At 43.6% G+C, this 16,965-nt stretch overlaps 1 protein-coding gene across 2 annotated transcripts in view; it reads right to left on the reverse strand.

The window, feature by feature from the left end:
- LOC119172439 (sodium-dependent phosphate transport protein 2B) overlaps positions 1-16,965 on the reverse strand; it is a 150,120-nt gene that overhangs the window by 72,985 nt on the left and 60,170 nt on the right. For both annotated transcript variants that reach the window (XM_037423547.2, XM_075893803.1), the window contains exon 2: positions 6,314-6,542. In XM_037423547.2, the coding sequence (XP_037279444.2) occupies positions 6,314-6,397 (84 nt within the window). In that variant the 5' untranslated portion in view covers positions 6,398-6,542. The remainder of the gene's footprint in view (positions 1-6,313; positions 6,543-16,965) is intronic.

The raw sequence follows: 16,965 nt of genomic DNA on the forward strand, positions 1-16,965 counted from the left end.
CATGCTATGATGAACGCGAGGACACGAAAAAAAAAATGCTGCTGTGTAGTGGCTTGGCAAGGTTTATGCTCTTACTTATATCATAAAAATAACGAGCATATCTCAATGCAGCACATGACTACGTTTTAGCATGCGTATATACCATTATATACGGTATAAATGAAAAACAAAGGCGATAGAAATGATACTGTAATGTATGGAGGTAATAAAACACAATAAAGTAAGTGTAAACTTCACAAGTTGTTTTTCTTTGTTAGACACAACAATAAAATAATACGAAATAGCAGACAGTATACTGCCAAGGAAAGTATAGTGGATGATGTTAGTACTGATTGTAATGGAATTGTGAAGAACGAAATGTGGGATGAAGGCAAGTTTTCTTTCGTCCGCTTTTCTTTCATTTACAATACAATTGCTTCTAATGACATCCCTTATATTTTCCCTGACATTATCGTCTGTTAGTTCTCTTTATTACAAAAACACAATGCTAATTACGAAGTACAATGTTCCAACCAAACATCACTGCCTCGAGCATAGATAACGAAAAATTTAAGACTTTTATACACCTTCTCCACCCATAAAAAAAAACAGCGCTAGAAAACACTTCGGGATGATGTACAGTGTGGAACAGGCCATACTGAAGATAAAAGTGATGTTCCCACTCAAACCAGAATTCTCACATGATAAGCAATTCAATGTGAAGTGTAATCTGGGCCTTTGAAATTACAGCGTGGAATGACGAGCGAACAAGGCCCATTTCATGCACTTGCACACCGCTTTGCTCAGTAAAATATCCACGACAACCTATTCAGTGTGAGTCAAACTCATGGCGTTCCAAGTGATACCTCTTCTTCATCGCTCGTGTAAATTACAATAAACTAGGCAGTCAGCGTACCAAAAAAGTGAACGTGAATAAATTACTTTATACGTGAATATATACGCTTGGCGAATGAAAGAGCAGAGGACGACTAGAGACAAGCAGGCCCAATTTATTCTACGGGTGCTCATGACACACCAGGTAGAATAAAGCATAACTGCATAAAGAGTCGTCAAGAAACGAGTTTGCGTGGAGGTCTCCCGGCAAATTATTTATTAGCACCGTGCTCAGAATGAACTTAACGCTATTATCCACCAGGATGGCGTTGGTATTTCAATGACAATGTCATGCAGCGCAGCTTGAACCACATTCAGAACGCGCATGCTTTTCTAATTTAAATCATCAAGTGCTATACGAAACTATAAGAATGTTGCTTCTGGCTGCGTGTGCCATAATATTTCGCGGTCATCGCCACGAGAAATAAGAAGGTAGTCTTGCTTTATCAAGGCTAGCTGTCTTTTTACTCCACAAACTTGAGTAAGCAAAAAGAAGAAAAAAAAAGCAAACGAAAATGAAACACACATATGAAAACACACAATGATAACACATTTGTGTGTGTGTGTACACACACACAAATGAAACACAAATGAAACAACACAAATGAAAACAACGAAATGAAAACGTCAACAACTGGCCCATCGAAAATAAGCTCTCATAAGAAAAGTCCGGCTGTTTAATTAAACAACTCATGACATCAACCAAACGCACATAGTTTTATAGCAATAGTCAACAAAACAAGAGCAATTGCACATATGTTTAGTTAGCAACGGAGCTATAACTTGAATACCGGCAGCACATCAGTTATTGCTGCATGACCTGCATTATACATGTGAACAAGGTTTAGTTGATGCCTTTTTATTAGCCCTTTACAATGCATACTATGCAGCGATGCCTACCACGCCAGCCCCCCCCTCTCCTGTACAACCCCCCCCCCCCCCAAAAAAAAAACCCCAAAGCACACAGCAGGCGTTTCCAGGAGCTACACGATTTTAAAGCACTCACACACGCGCACATGTACACACACATAGATATGCAACACCATACACAACTGTATTTTGAACTGCGAAGTACCGGCACGTACAATGTGAAAGAGTACTTTGAACTTGTTTTCAGAAAGCGCATGATAAAGAAGGGTTGATTAAGAGAGAACTACTCGTTGCATACTAATATGCAAGGTTAGAATGCACACATCTCGATGCGGTCATGTGGTTATAGTATTCGGCTGCAGACCTGAAGGGCATGGTATGGAATCCCGGCCGCTTCTAGATGGAGGAGAAGTTATCAAAGCTGCCGGTGTATGTACTGAGATTTACTTAAGCGCACATTAAAAAGCCTCGGCCGGTTGAAATTTCTTATGTCTTCCCCTATGACGTCTTTCAAACCCGAACAGACTTTATTAAAATTGAGATACTATATATATATACACATACTGGCGGTTATAGGTTCCGACATCTTAGAGTATTCAACAGTACGAAGATGAAGTTATACCTGGCTGGGGTACGTGAACAGTGGCTTGGCTTGTTGTATGCTGTAAAGCTTATTATATAGGGTGCTCCAGCTATTTCTAGCCTTACTTCAAAAATATTCGTGAGCAATCTATGAAGACATGACCAAATGCATGTTGTGGATTTTTGCATGGAGTTAGTCACGCTATTCGTTTTCACTTTAGTTGAATATTAAGCTATGTTTTCTTAACTAACGTTTGAAGCATCGAAGCAGGCCAAGAAATTCCTACGAGAAAGCTGTAGATTGGTTGGCAAAACAACCGATTTGAAAGTATTTATCTGTCTATCCACTATGTATCAGCGTATTTTTCTGCTTAACGCTACTGCAAAACGCGACGAACAAGATGGAATGCTCCATCGAGGCGATGAAGATGACGACTGTTATAGCACTCGCGTTGGTGTTGGTGACGTTCCGCCATCTGGGCTGAAGGATTGCCCATGTACATGCTGTAAATACATCTGTTTCTTTCAAATATTCTCACTTCCATAAGAGTGTCCGAAAGAACGACCCGTAAGAGTATGCGAAAGAATGAGGGCTGTTTACATATGTACAGTCGCGGCCACGTCTGTACGCCAGCGACTGCTTTTTGCTTTACGGGGCGCCATCTTTAGGCAGTTTCGGGCTCTGACGTGATGTTTCAGCAGCATGCGCGGCCCATCAGTCAGGCTGACAACGGCAGAGCGCGAAACTGGCTCAATGTGTCACCCCACAAAGCAAGAAGCGCCTTCGTTGCGTGCTCTGTACAGACGTGGCCGCGGCTGTAGGCATATGTGAATGCACTTATTTCTTTCGGATACTCTCACGGTAGTGAGAATGTCGGAAAGAAAGAAATAAATGTATCTACGGTATGTACACGGGGAATCTTTCAGCCAAGATCACGGTCAAGATGGCCGAACACCACCAACGATGCGATATCTTCATTGCCTCGATGGAGCATTTCTTCTTTGTCCCGTCTTGTAACAATACTGATGCCCACGAAATAAAAATAGAAAACAAAATACGCTCTGTGGCATATCCGCTTGCGAGCTTATGCGCGCCGTGGTTGCTGTTAATTGTTCAAGGTTGCTATACCTATAATGTTTCGCGTACCAACTTTATGCTTCCCCCGCGGCTGATCTCGAGAGCGGTAAGCAGACGCAGCGGTTATTGCTCGCGTTGCTGCTACTGAAACGTGCGTCATCGCACAGCCCTGTCGAAGCAGCACATTCGGCAAAAAAGCTATAGGTATGCGGAAAATGCTATAGGTATGCTATAGGTAACACTGAAATTACGGCACGCATAGACACGCAAGGCAGTGTCATGTTCTTTTTTTTTAATTGAGTTGTTTTTGTGTTCAAAGTGAGTAGAAAAGCAATAATATACCTGATGCAAATTTATATACCCTACCAATCGTCCTCTTTGCACACCCATCTGCAACCTTTACAATGAAATTTCTCGCGCAGCTGGACTGCTTCGAAAATCAGTAAAGTTACCTAATGAAGAAATTGAGCACCACGTAAACAAAAAATGGATGACTTTTGAGGTTCGCCTTCAAGAGCCGATCATGATAGCGTAATCAGGCCTTTTTCGGATAGGCTTCTGAACTGCTAGCCTCCTTTGGTTGTTCTCGGTGCATGCTTCAAACGTGCCATTAGGAAAGCAACGACTTTGGGTGTACCATTGGTCATTTCAAAGTATTACTTAATGCCTATTGCAAGCGCAGTCATTAAGTGCCTTCTTCGCCATAAATATTCTTTTTGGAAATCAGCGAATGGCTCAGTACGTGCCCTTAGGGCAACACGGGAACAAGTGATTTCTTTGTCGATAATTCAGCTGTATATGGGTAAATATGTCTGAGCGCTTTGTTATCGGTAGGCTTTTAGAACGCAGACTCGTTGCTCAATTCACCCATATCGACGCCTGGCGAAATTCAACGGCTCAGCCGCGCAATATGTGACACGTTGAGATGGCCCGTGTTCGATCCTCACTCTGACCCGGAACTTTACCATTGACAGTATGATTTATTTCATTTTCATCCTAATTTTGATACCACTGAAAGTGTGATTTTTCGCTCACAACAAACGACATCCGCGCCAACACCGACGCCGGAATTACTGCGAAACGAACCCTTTAACGCCATCGCGTTAATAGTGCAACTCCACTCCACGCAGCAGTCTGCTGCATCCGTTTGGTCGCGTTGTCATTTTGATATGGGGGGTATGACGTCTCAGAACCGCCGTATCATTATGAGAGACGCCATAGTGGAGGGCTACGGAAATTTCGACCATCTGGGTTTCTTTAACACGCTCTCAAATCGCATTGTCATGTTGTGCGTCCGTATATTTCTAAACTCTGGCTATATGTAGCTGGGCCATCCTTATAGACTATACTGTGGGATTCACGGGCTTCGAGTTGAACACCCCCAGCATGAGTCTTAACTACTGGCCCTTGACTGGCGTTCAAACTTTATAAATACCGGGAAGAGGGGTACCTTTCAGTTTACCTCCCGGCGAATTGCCCCAGAAAGGCTGTCAATCACTTTGCTAGCTGGAGCTTATTTTAGGTGCGCCGTAGATATAACCACAAGCTATCTATGCACTTCCGCGTTTCCAAACAAGGTTCAAGTGTAAAAGAAAAAGTCTAAAATTATGGTAATGCTTCATTATCTTTCAGTAATCATGACGGTTTGCTACGGTCACCAGTAAAACCCCACGCATTTGTTTAAAGTTTAGCTTGATGCTGCTCTTACAAAACAGATCCCATTTTTTGCAATATCATCCCCTATGTTTTAAAATAACTCCCACTTCGTGCTTAAATGAGGTAGTGCAACAATTGAGCGTGAATTATTGCGCTTTCTTTGAGCAGGTAACCCAGGCCCTGTCTTATCGAAGCATCATTCATCGTTCACATAGCACGTTTTACAGCAGCACTCATCTGCCGAGGTGCTGTTCTTGCTTAATGACGTCATTAGTTTAATATTACCACTTTACTATGTCTATTTGAGCAAGAAGAGGAGACCCAATGCGCGCATGTCAAGCTGGTGCATGGGTGAAAATTAGTGACAATTACTAAGCGAATAAAATACAGTCCTCCTGTCTGCCTTAAATCTTACTACTTCGGGTGCTTTTACATTCACTTGTGGTGTTGCGCCAGGACGCGGAGTCACCGAATGAGGTCCGGCGGTCAGCACTTCGTCACGATTGAAATGTGGCCGCCAAGCCCGTGATCGCCCCCGCGACCTCTGCGCAAGCAGCCGAGCATAGCGAGCGCCGTACCACGGCCGCGGCTTTTTTTTTTTTTACGTTTAGCCTTCCACGTTTTCTGCTAAGAATTGCACGGATTGATTGATTTGTGGGGTTTAACGTTCCAAAACCACCGTATGATTATGAGAGACGCCGTAGTGGAGGGTTCCGGAAATTTCGACCGCCTGGGGTTCTTAACGTGCACCCAAGTCTGAGTACACGGGCCTACAACATTTCCGCCTCTATCGAAATTGCAGCCGCCGCAGCCACGATTCGATCCCGCGACCTGCGGGTGAGCAGCCGAGTACCTCAGCCACTAGACCACCGCGGTGGGGCAAGAATTGCGCTGATTATAATAATATTATCTGGGGTCTCACGTCCCATAACCACTATATGATTATGGGACACGCCGTAGCGAAGGACCCCAGAAATTTCGAGTATTTGGTGCCTTTAACGTGCACCCGAATCACGAGCGATTTCGCCTACAGCAAAAATGCAGCCATCGCCGCCGCAGGATTCGAACCCGAGACCTGCAAGTCAGCAGTCGCGTGCCATAACCACTAGACCGTCATTGCAAGATATCTGCACTGATTCTGTAGTGCTTCAGCAATGTATGTGCTGTCGTCAACTAAAGGCACATGTTCTGCGGCAATTCCAGCGCGTGCTCCGAACTCGAGTGAAAAGCGACGGGTTTGCCGCGCGTGCTTACCTGTTGCGCCTGCTGATCGAGTTCGAGCTTAGATGCGTCCAGGGTGATGGTCGTCATCGTCGGAGCCGAGTCAGCCGCAACCATGGCGTCTTTGGAAACCGTCGAGAGCCGGCCCCTGGCGTCAGAGTCCCGAGTGGCGAGTGCGGCCCTCGCACCTTGGAACAGGTAGTGGCGTCGAAGCAGTCGCACGGGACGGGAAGCGACAGGCACCGCGGTAGACGAGCAGCGCCTAAAAAAGGAGAGAAAATGAACGAAAGGAAAAGAATAGACAATGAGGTAACACGTAAAAAAAAAAAAAACGCCGGACGCCGAATGGACTGAGAAAGGGTGCAAGAAAAGCAGACAGCTCATCTTCACAGGAAGGAGAGAGAGACGAGAGGGGGAGAGGGAGCTTGGACGCTTCTTCGCCGAAGAATGTGTGTACGCGTACTGTGCGGCAAGAGCGCGCGATCGACGTGATAGCAGCGCGGCGATACATTATATACGATAAAGCGGCGAATACTCCGCTCTGATGGCGCCTGTGCCGAACTGAATGCAGCTCGGCCATAAAACGCAGATGAAGAAAAATCAAAGACGAGGAATCGATTCGTATATGACTTTATGGGCGACTGCATGCAGACGTGAATTTTTGCCTTACCCGTTGGTTGAGTTATGGGGTTTCACAAACCAACTCTGGCTGTCAGAGGAGCTGTAGTAGAGAGATCCGGATTATTTACACCACTTATGGTCTTCCATAACGTGCATATGAATCGAAGTACGCAAGTATTGAGCATTTTCGCCTCCATCGAAATGTGGCCGCCGGGGCCGAAAAGAAACCCGCGTATTTCGGGTCGGTAGCTAAGCATCAACCACTGAGCCACCGTGCTAGATACAGTGTTGCCGTTCGCACAGAGTTGTGCGATACTCTATGGCCAGTCGCTTCGTGTACTTGAAAGAGCAGAAAAACGACTCCGCAATGTGTTACAGTATCCAAACCTTCACGCAGCGCAAGTGAGGCTGAAGAATACAGTAGACCCAGTTGTCCCTCCCACTTGTGGTATTCGCGGCTATTTATGCATAACGATCAGCCAGACTACACATTTATATGCCTCGCCGCGGTACTATAGTAGCTAAGGTACTCGGCTGCTGACCCGCAGGTCGCGGGATCGAATCCCGGCTGCGGCGGCTGCATTTCCGATGGAGGCGGAAATGTTGTAGGCCCGTGTGCTCAAATTTGGGTGCACGTTGAAGAACCCCAGGTGGTCGAAATTTCCGAAGCCCTCCAGTACGGCGTCTCTCATAATTATATGGTGGTTTTGGGACGTTAAACCATACATATCAATCAATCAGACTGCGCATTTGGCTAATTCAAGGGTTCCCCTGACCTTAGACAGGCCCTCTTGATGATAATGTTGTTCCGGGAATGTTCCTCATTAAACATTTATTGTCACTTAAAACCACCTTATTCCTAACATCAATTCTGCGAACGCATCTATAAAAGTAAAAAAGCTGACTTGCCTAACCATCCACTTTCTACTTGCGCGTAATAGTACAGTTACGTCCTGAATGATGTCAGTGGGCGTATCCATTTCGTGGCGAGATTTCACAGACTTCATCTCTCAAGTTTATCTAATTCGGAGCCTCCGCTACACCGCCAACCCTTGAGATGCCCACTCGAGTTGATGAATGACAAGCCTTGTACGACAATTCATGTCCTATTATTACTGTTTGTGCTTAGCCAATTGAAATAGATAACCGCGATAAAGGTTCGGCAGCTCTTCGTATCAGCTGCGGTTACCTGTACTTGGCTGATAACATAAGACATTCTAACGGGAGCCGGGCTTATCGGTTCACCATGCAGTTTTCCATGTTTCAAAGCGAAAACGGTGCGGTCTTCGCACAATCGGCCGCTTTGGAATATTAAAAGGCTCTGAATGATTTTCCACCATTCATAGTGCAATAACGTGAAGCTAAATTGTTGTGCGCCATCGCTTTGTATGACGCCGCTTTTAAGCTTGGCGCTGCACCATTAACGGTATATACAAAAGCTCTATTCGTGGACGAGCACGCCTGCCATTATATATATATATATATATATATATATATATATATATATATATATATATATATATATATATATATATATATATATATATATATATATATATATATATATATATATATATATATGACTCATACTCACTCAGGGGGAATGACCAAAATGCGTAGAGTACTTTCTGTGAGCATTACAAATATGTTTAAGAATGAATTCATATTGAAGTATAACTAATGCAAGGAAAACCACACACACATACACACACGCGCGCACACACACACACACACAGAGAGAAAGAGAGAGAGAGAGAGAGAGAGAGAGAAAGCGCGGAATCATAGAACAGTTAATTTGAGAGATTTCAATCTTTCAGATTTTGAGATGATCACACTGCTGCGTCTACTTCACCTAACCATTCAGAATCTATGTAAAACACTTCTTTTTGATGAGACAGAATAGTTCTTAATAGATTGGGGATTACAATGGGACACGTTTGGATGCCTGCACCTCTAAGCCCACTAAAAGCATCCTTGTGATAATGTCCCAAAACTGAGGCACCAAAGTTTTGTACAGTTTCAGCCGTCAACCTAACACCTATCTCAGAAAGATAATAACTAGAAGCCTTTTTCTAAGTAACGTGTATCGGCGAGAAGAGAAAAAAATAATTTTCTATTGTTTCGATTTCTCCGCGGAATTAACAGAGGAGTAATGTCACCTGACCAACTCTGTCCAAATATAAATTTCGAGGGGGCACACGGAATCAAAATCTTGTAATCAAATATTTGTGCTTTTACGACTGACTCAACCGAGGTCGCCATGAAAGCTTGAGGTGGTTATATTCTCATAATGTATTGTTTCTATCAAATCAGTGAACATTGCTGATTTACTACATCTTATTGCGGTTATATATTCTACTTCTGGCAGTACGGATATTATTGCGTCATCAAGCGCTGCTCGTGCTGAAAAATTGGCTAGTTCGTTCAATCTTAAGCTGCAGTGATCAGGAATTGACAGTAACCTCTGGGGTCTCAACTGCTGCGGTACTAACGTTCGGAATGTCATTAGAGTTTGAGATTTCCCATAAGCTGTCAGAGCTACACAAACTGAAAGGAAATCTGTAATTATGACAGCGCTATTTTCATTTGACGGAAGTTTTCGAAGTGCTAAAACAACCGCGACGAGCTGCAGCTTAAAAAAACTGAAGTAAAATCATGCAGCCTGACTGAGAGGCATCAGCCAAGTAAATAAAAGGGAATGCCTACGCCTGCCTTTTAATTACTTACCGAAGCATCTTTGGCTATTATATTTTCGTTTCTGCATGAACCAGGTATTCTATTATGTTATTTAAAAATCTGAGAGGATGGAACTTATCTTGTGAGGGAAAAATATTATCACATTCAATCAAAACATCACAAGTCTTGTCATTAGTCGCAGTTACATTTTTGATGTTCACATTTATGCTTTGTAGTTTCTCTTGAACAAACAACTGGGGTGTGTGAAAGCATAACCGATGAGCAAGAAAGAAGGTGTCTGGGTCTGAGATGAAAGCACATTGAGATCTTCCCGCTGGTAAGCTGTAAAACTTCAAAAATGCTAGTACTGTCAAAATGCTGAATCGACAAAGTAGTGTAGGCAGGCGCGCTTCCTGATACAGTACATTGATAACCACAAACCTGGGGAGTCCAAGACAAATTTTGAGTGCTTCTCGCTCCGAGACAACCATATATGTTTTGTTTCGTAAACAAGGCCATCCAAGAATAGTATGCATCCGAATTCCAGTATTGGGCGCATGTACATTTTGGACAACATTATCAATGTGTAGCTCGCTAGCTTGTATTTACGGTTACACAACTTGCGTAGTTAGCCTTGATCCCGCCGTGTGTCTTGGCAGCTATATACTGTATGTTTGGGCTCCCGATAAGCTTTTCCTTATAAACAATTCCGAAATATTTGATACAGTCAACTTGTTGAATGGGTCAGTGCTTATTTGGATGAAATAACTAACTATGCTACCGAACCTCATTTAACAATGTCTTTTCTTAATTAAGGTCTGTGTGGTGGGCAGAAAAGTCGTAGGGTTCACTGCCACAAAAAGCGGTTACGTACCAGGCGGCCCCCATAGCACAACATAGCTATGCATAGACTAGTAGATAAGTGAGAAAGGGAAGTGATAATAATGATATCTGGGGTTTGACGTTCAAAAAGCACCACTTGATTAAGAGAGATGGCCTACCGGAGGGCTCCGGAAACTTCGACAATCCGGTGTTCACTGCACCAGGTGGTCGTGCACTGACATCGCACAGTACTGGGGCCTCTACCTCCACCGAACGGGTCAGCAGCCGAGTATACCCTAGCCACTGATCCACCGAGGCAGTCAAAAGGGAAGTGAGGGTGACAAGTGTTGTGAGGTTTAGGAGGAAAAGAGCAGAGTAGAACACAGCATAGCCACATAGATGTAAACTATATGGTATAGTACAGCGTGGGGTGGGAAAAGGGAAAGAGGAGAAGGGGGGCCACCAGCTCCACTGCTTCCCAAGTCTACGCAACATTTGTGCTGACAGAGTTTTCTATATATACACTAGAGGGAACTCCGGTGCTAGTGTCTATGGGAGCTGCAACACATGGCGATTCAGCGAGCATGGAAATTATGGTATAGTACATGGATTTGTCCAACCTTTGTACTTTACGTTACTTCTCCCTTCGCGTGCCTTCAAGCTGCATTGCCGTGAAACAACGATCGGCCATTGTTAAGCAGTTGTGCTACACAACCTTAATCTTTTAGGCTTACCATTTGAAATCGGGTCACGATGTCCAAAGTTGTTTGTCCTTTTCTTTGAAACAAAACCGAAACAGCGCAATAAACGAAGACACGAGTGCGATTGGCCACCCGCAAGTATGAAGAGTAAGCGAATTCGTGTACTACCCATCACTTCGATGGTCGCTGAATGATCGCAGCGCCTGAGTCCTTTCTAATTAATTTTAGGAACCTCCATGGGCTTACATGCCCCAATTATAAGACCTGTGCGATAAACCATACATTTATAATACAAAGATCGTGGAATGACCACGATCTTTCTCCTGCCGATATTGATTTCAGAATATTAGACGCAAGTAGCGTTCATCCTATACAACCATGGTCTATACCGATTAAGAAATAAATAGAGCTTAGTAGAATCTACCAGCATGCATAACGTCACAGAAATTGTTTCGGAAACTTGACGCCGTCATCATCACCCAAATTTTCTGTGTGCTGCGCGTTTGCTAGCTCTCTTGCCAGACATTGACTCGCAGCAAGAGGGGCAGTTTTGATATTATGAAAAGGATAGTTCTTCATACCAGAGGCATGGCTTTTTCTTAATTTTCTCTTTAATGTCAATTCAAATAAACACCGAGTCGAACAGCATGTTGGCGTTAAAATTTTACTTACTACAAAACGAATTCTACCGAACAAATTATTTATTTTAATTATACGTAAACAAAAATGTTTTTGTTTGTTGTTAAATTGCAATGGTGGAGGCCTCCATGTTCTGAGACTCCATGAAATAAAGTCTTCTTGCAGTACTACTAATTTCATTAGCACCACCACTACCATTACTACACTCACGCATGCACAGGCACAAAATAAGCAACACAACTGTTGGCAACTTTCTCGGCTAAAGCTTGATGCACGTGCCGTGCCGTCTGCGTGATGTCATTGTTCACCGGCAAAAATACGCGGCGCTTCGTAGAACACTCCTCAGTGACTGTGACCATCCCGACAGCCTACTGACGGGCGTTGGTAAGCTTTTCGCACGCGCTGGCTTGAGACAAAACGGGTGTGTCGGTTGCGAAATGATCCAACGAACACGGACACATCGGCGGAAGACACAGCGGAAAGCGCGACGGCCGAGCGACATTCGGTCGGCTCGCCTGCGCTCTCGTAAGAGTGTTGCTCAACTTAAGAGCAACTTCCGACCTTTTCTAGATGGCGTATGTACATAACTTCCGCAAACTGTGCAATATAGTACTTGCGGGCGTCCATAACGTGCGTATGCGTGTGAGAATAGGAGACAGGGTGTGAAGCTAACGCTGGCCAAATGACGTGCTCGTAGGTGAGATCCGTTATGGAAATACTGAGTGCGTGACATTCAACCTTATACAAACACTTCGCATGAAGGAAACTGGCAGTTTGTCGAACTGCCTAGTCTGACACACACGTACGACTATGCATGGTGACTGGACTGAATGTCTCACGTAAAGGACGCCGTCAGCAGTTGCCTATAAATAATTTGTTTTTCTGTGCACAATACTCTCAGTTGTGTATTACGTGGTTCATTGACAGACCGTAATCACTGCGACATCTTTGAGTACAAATGCGTTTCCCTGCGCAAGTACAAGTTTGGGCGATATGTAAGCTACCGTTGAAGAAGGCATTTTTTATATCTGCTACATAGGCCAGTATTAGACAGGGTTCATTGCCACCTTACGCGAAACAAATCGATTTTGATCTTCAGGATCACTGAACTATTGACGCCACTTGTCAAGTTCGTATATTTTAACGTCGTATATTTTATATATGACGTTAAAATATTTTTTATTTTATATACAACGTTCCGTATATTTTAACGGTTTAGCGAATCGCCGCATATTCATATTGCACCAAAAACCATCATCAGAAACCAGTACGTGCCACAGAAATTGAATAAATCCAACTACTAACCACTGGTTCACTGGAAAATCACAGCATATCCACTGAGTGAATGATGATGAGTGGGGCGAAATGTCCATCCGGCCGTCCGTCCATCTGTATGTGTGTCTGTTCATCTAGTGAACACTCGAACTACCGCCATGTCGCATCTTTTCATCATATACAAGTACCGCCATCCAGCGGGCATTCCAAGGACTGAACGAATAGTGGCTACCTGCTACTATACTACTACATACAACGTGCACGCACGACCCACGGCACAAGGAACTTTGCCCCAAAAAGAAAAAAAAATCTATCCTCATTAAACTGGTTTTTCGTTGCTGTGGCTGTGGTGGTGGTCTGCTTATTTCACCCAAAAGAGAAGGAACCAGTACGCCCAATGAGAAAACTATCTTTATTATGAACGGGTATGTGACCCCCTTTCGCACACACGTAGAAACACCAAATTTATTCTCGATGTATCTAAGCTAACACCAAGGTCAAAAGCGAAGCTCAACACTTAGCTAGATCAACCTTAAACTCCACATTGGTAAGTTCTCCCTAGTTTCACCTATAGGTTCAGCCAGATTATTCATAACCACAAACCGTAACCACAACCGTAAAACAGCCCGTAGATCAACGAGAAGTGCGAACACTTGGTTTCAGCGCAAGTTTCTGACCCTCGAGTTGGGACATCCGTGCCGTGTGTGTGGCTGCTTGTGGTTTAACTCAAACCTATGCGCTGAGATTCAACGTTGAAAGAACCAAGCATCAACTAGCTAAAGCCTAGCGATGACCTATAGAATCAACCTGATGAGTATTCAGGCTTGGTCCAGTTTCGTTGTTTTTATAGCCTCCCGTGGCTTATAGTGCAAGCTTTTCCATTTTTCAGAAGGTTCTCTTCTTAACACATGTTCACTGGGCGGGATCCCTGACGTAAATGATCTCAGATCTCAAGTAACATCTTCGTAGCGCATGAACATAATTACGAAGAGAATAAAAAATGCGACGAAAAAAGTCATATGTGGGCGTGGTCACGTGTTTGAGACCTCCATTTCAGATAATCATACAAGAAATTATGCGTTATTAATCTGTGCGTTTAAACGTCAAACCGGCTAACAATTAGCAGGTAAAGGGACTTACACCAGCGTCTATCCCAGTATTTTTACGCGTCCCTGACAACGTCTTTGATGAGTGACCACTTATCGGACCTGTATATGCCAATACTAAACTAATGTTCAGGCAGCCACCTTAAAGGCTACAGTGAACTATAGGGGTACGTGTGAGTAACACCGGAAAGTTTCTATAAGGAAACATCGTCCTTTGATTGAATGCTCGTACGTTTGCCGGTGTGGAAATCGTCGCTCAGGTGTGCCTACGGGAAATATGAGGGGAATTCTCCACCCGAAGACGGGGGGAAGGAAAGTTAGGCGGTATGTTACGTCGATAGCACTTGGCGTCCCTCCTCGGGAGCTTCTTGATCTTTGGACATATTATGTCTGATCAATGAGTATGATGATAACGCCAAAGCAAGCACTACAGAGTTTACTGCAATAGTTATTAGGAGATATTGTGGCGCGGCGATCGTTCAGCCGCCATGGCAATGATAGGCAGTACATTCATTTGCGTAGTTATGGTGCTTCCGGCTTCGAAGGCTCTTGTGGCTTTGTTGGCAGGCCACACGCAGCCGAAAAAAGCTAAGCTTAGGCAAATACATGTACTACTCATCGTTTCTATGCTGGCTAAACCTTCATGCGTTGTAGCTTCCATACTAGCACCGGAATTCTTTCTAGAATACTATTATGAAACTCAGTGGCGAGAGTGACACCTGCAGAAGCTCGCCTGATTCACTGCAGCTAGGAGTAGAGCTACGTCAGAAACACGTGAAAATCAGGCTAACCGTGCATACTCACCAGTGATTGCATAAATTAATAATAATAATAATAATAATAATAATAATAATAATAATAATAATAATAATAATAATAATAATAATAATAATAATAATAATAATAATAATAATAATAATAAATTGCAGCTTGACTACGCAAGAAGCCAATCAATGAGCTATCACTGAGAGGGAAAGTACAGGGATTCAGAGTGTCGCTGCAGAACAGGTACTCGGCTCTTAGTGAGGAAACCAACCTTAGCGTAGATACAATGAATGATAATCCAACGAGTATCATTACGGACTGTGCAGTGGAAGTTGGAGGCAGGGTTGTTAGACAAGACACTGGCAAGCTTTCCCAGGAAACGAAGAACCTAATTAAGAAGCGTCAAAGCATGAAAGTGTCAAGTACAACAGACAAAATAGAACTGGCAAAGCTTTCAAAGTTGATTAATAGGCGTAAAGTATGCGATGTAAGAAGGTATAACATGGAGAGAATTGAACACACTCTGAAAAACGGAGGAAGCGTCAAAGCAGTGAAGAGGAAACTTGGGATAGGCAAAAGTCGGATGTATGCACTAAGGGACAAAGAAGGCAAAATAACTACCAATTTGGATAGGATAGTTAAAATAGCGGAAGAGTTTTACAGAGATCTGTACAGTAGCCGAGACAACCACGACCTTAATACTATAAGAACTAGCAGTAACCCAGATGACACCCCACCAGTAATGATAGAAGAAGTCAGAAAAGCTTTGGAGAGCATGCAAAGAGGCAAAGCTGCTGGTGAGGATCAGGTAACATCAGATCTGCTGAAAGATGGAGGACAGATTGTGTTAGAAAAACTGGCCACCCTGTTTACGAGGTGTCTCCTGATGGGAAGGGTACCAGAGTCTTGGAAGAACGCTAACATCATCTTAATACATAAGAAAGGAGATGACAAGGACTTGAAGAATTACAGGCTGATCAGCTTGCTCTCTGTAGTATACAAGCTATTTACAAAGGTAATTGCTAACAGAGTAAAGAAAACATTAGAATTCATTCAACCAAAGGAACAAGCAGGATTTCGAACGGGCTACTCAACAATTGACCACATTCATACTATCAATGAGGTAATAGAGAAATGCTCAGAGTATAACCAACCACTATACATATATATCCTTCATAGATTACGAGAAGGCGTTTGATTCAGTAGAAATATCAGCCGTCATGCAGACACTGCGGAATCAGGGCGTAGATGAAGTATATATAAACATTCTGGAAGAAATCTACAGGGTATCAACTGCTACCATAGTGCTTCATATTGAAAGCAACGGAATACCAATCAAGAAGGGTGTAAGGCAGGGGGACACAATCTCCTCAATGCTATTTACCGCGTGCTTACAGGATGTTTTCAGAAGCCTAGAATGAGAACAGTTAGGAATAAGAGTTAATGGAGAATACCTTAGTAACCTGCGCTTCGCCGATGACATTGCATTGCTGAGTAACTCAGGGGATGAATTGCAACTCATGATTACGGAGTTAGACAAGGAGAGCAGAAAGGTCGGTCTTAAAATTAATCTGCAGAAAACGAAAGTAATGTACAACAACCTCGGAAAGGAGCAGCGCTTCGAGATAGGTAATAGTGCACTTGAAGTTGTAAAAGACTATGTCTACTTAGGGCAGGTAATAACCGCAGAGCCTAACCACGAGATTGAAGTAACTAGAAGAATAAGAATGGGGTGGAGTACATTCGGCAAGCACTCTCAAGTTATGACAGGTAGATTGCCACTATCCCTCAAGAGGAAGGTATATAACAGCTGTATCTTGCCGGTACTTAGCTACGGAGCAGAAACCTGGAGACTTACAAAGAGGGTTCAGCTTAAATTGAGGACGACGCAGCGAGCAATGGAAAGAAAAATGGTAAGTGTAACCTTAAGAGACAAGAAGAGAGGAGAGTGGATTAGGGGACAAACGGGGGTTAAGGATATCATAGTTGAAATGAAGAAGAGGAAATGGACATGGGCCGGGCATGTAGTGCGTAGACAGGATAACCGCTGGTCATTAAGGGTAACAACTGGATTCCCAGA

The sequence above is a fragment of the Rhipicephalus microplus genome, chromosome 4 (genome assembly GCF_043290135.1).
Source record: "Rhipicephalus microplus isolate Deutch F79 chromosome 4, USDA_Rmic, whole genome shotgun sequence".
In the NCBI taxonomy this organism is placed as follows: domain Eukaryota; kingdom Metazoa; phylum Arthropoda; class Arachnida; order Ixodida; family Ixodidae; genus Rhipicephalus; species Rhipicephalus microplus.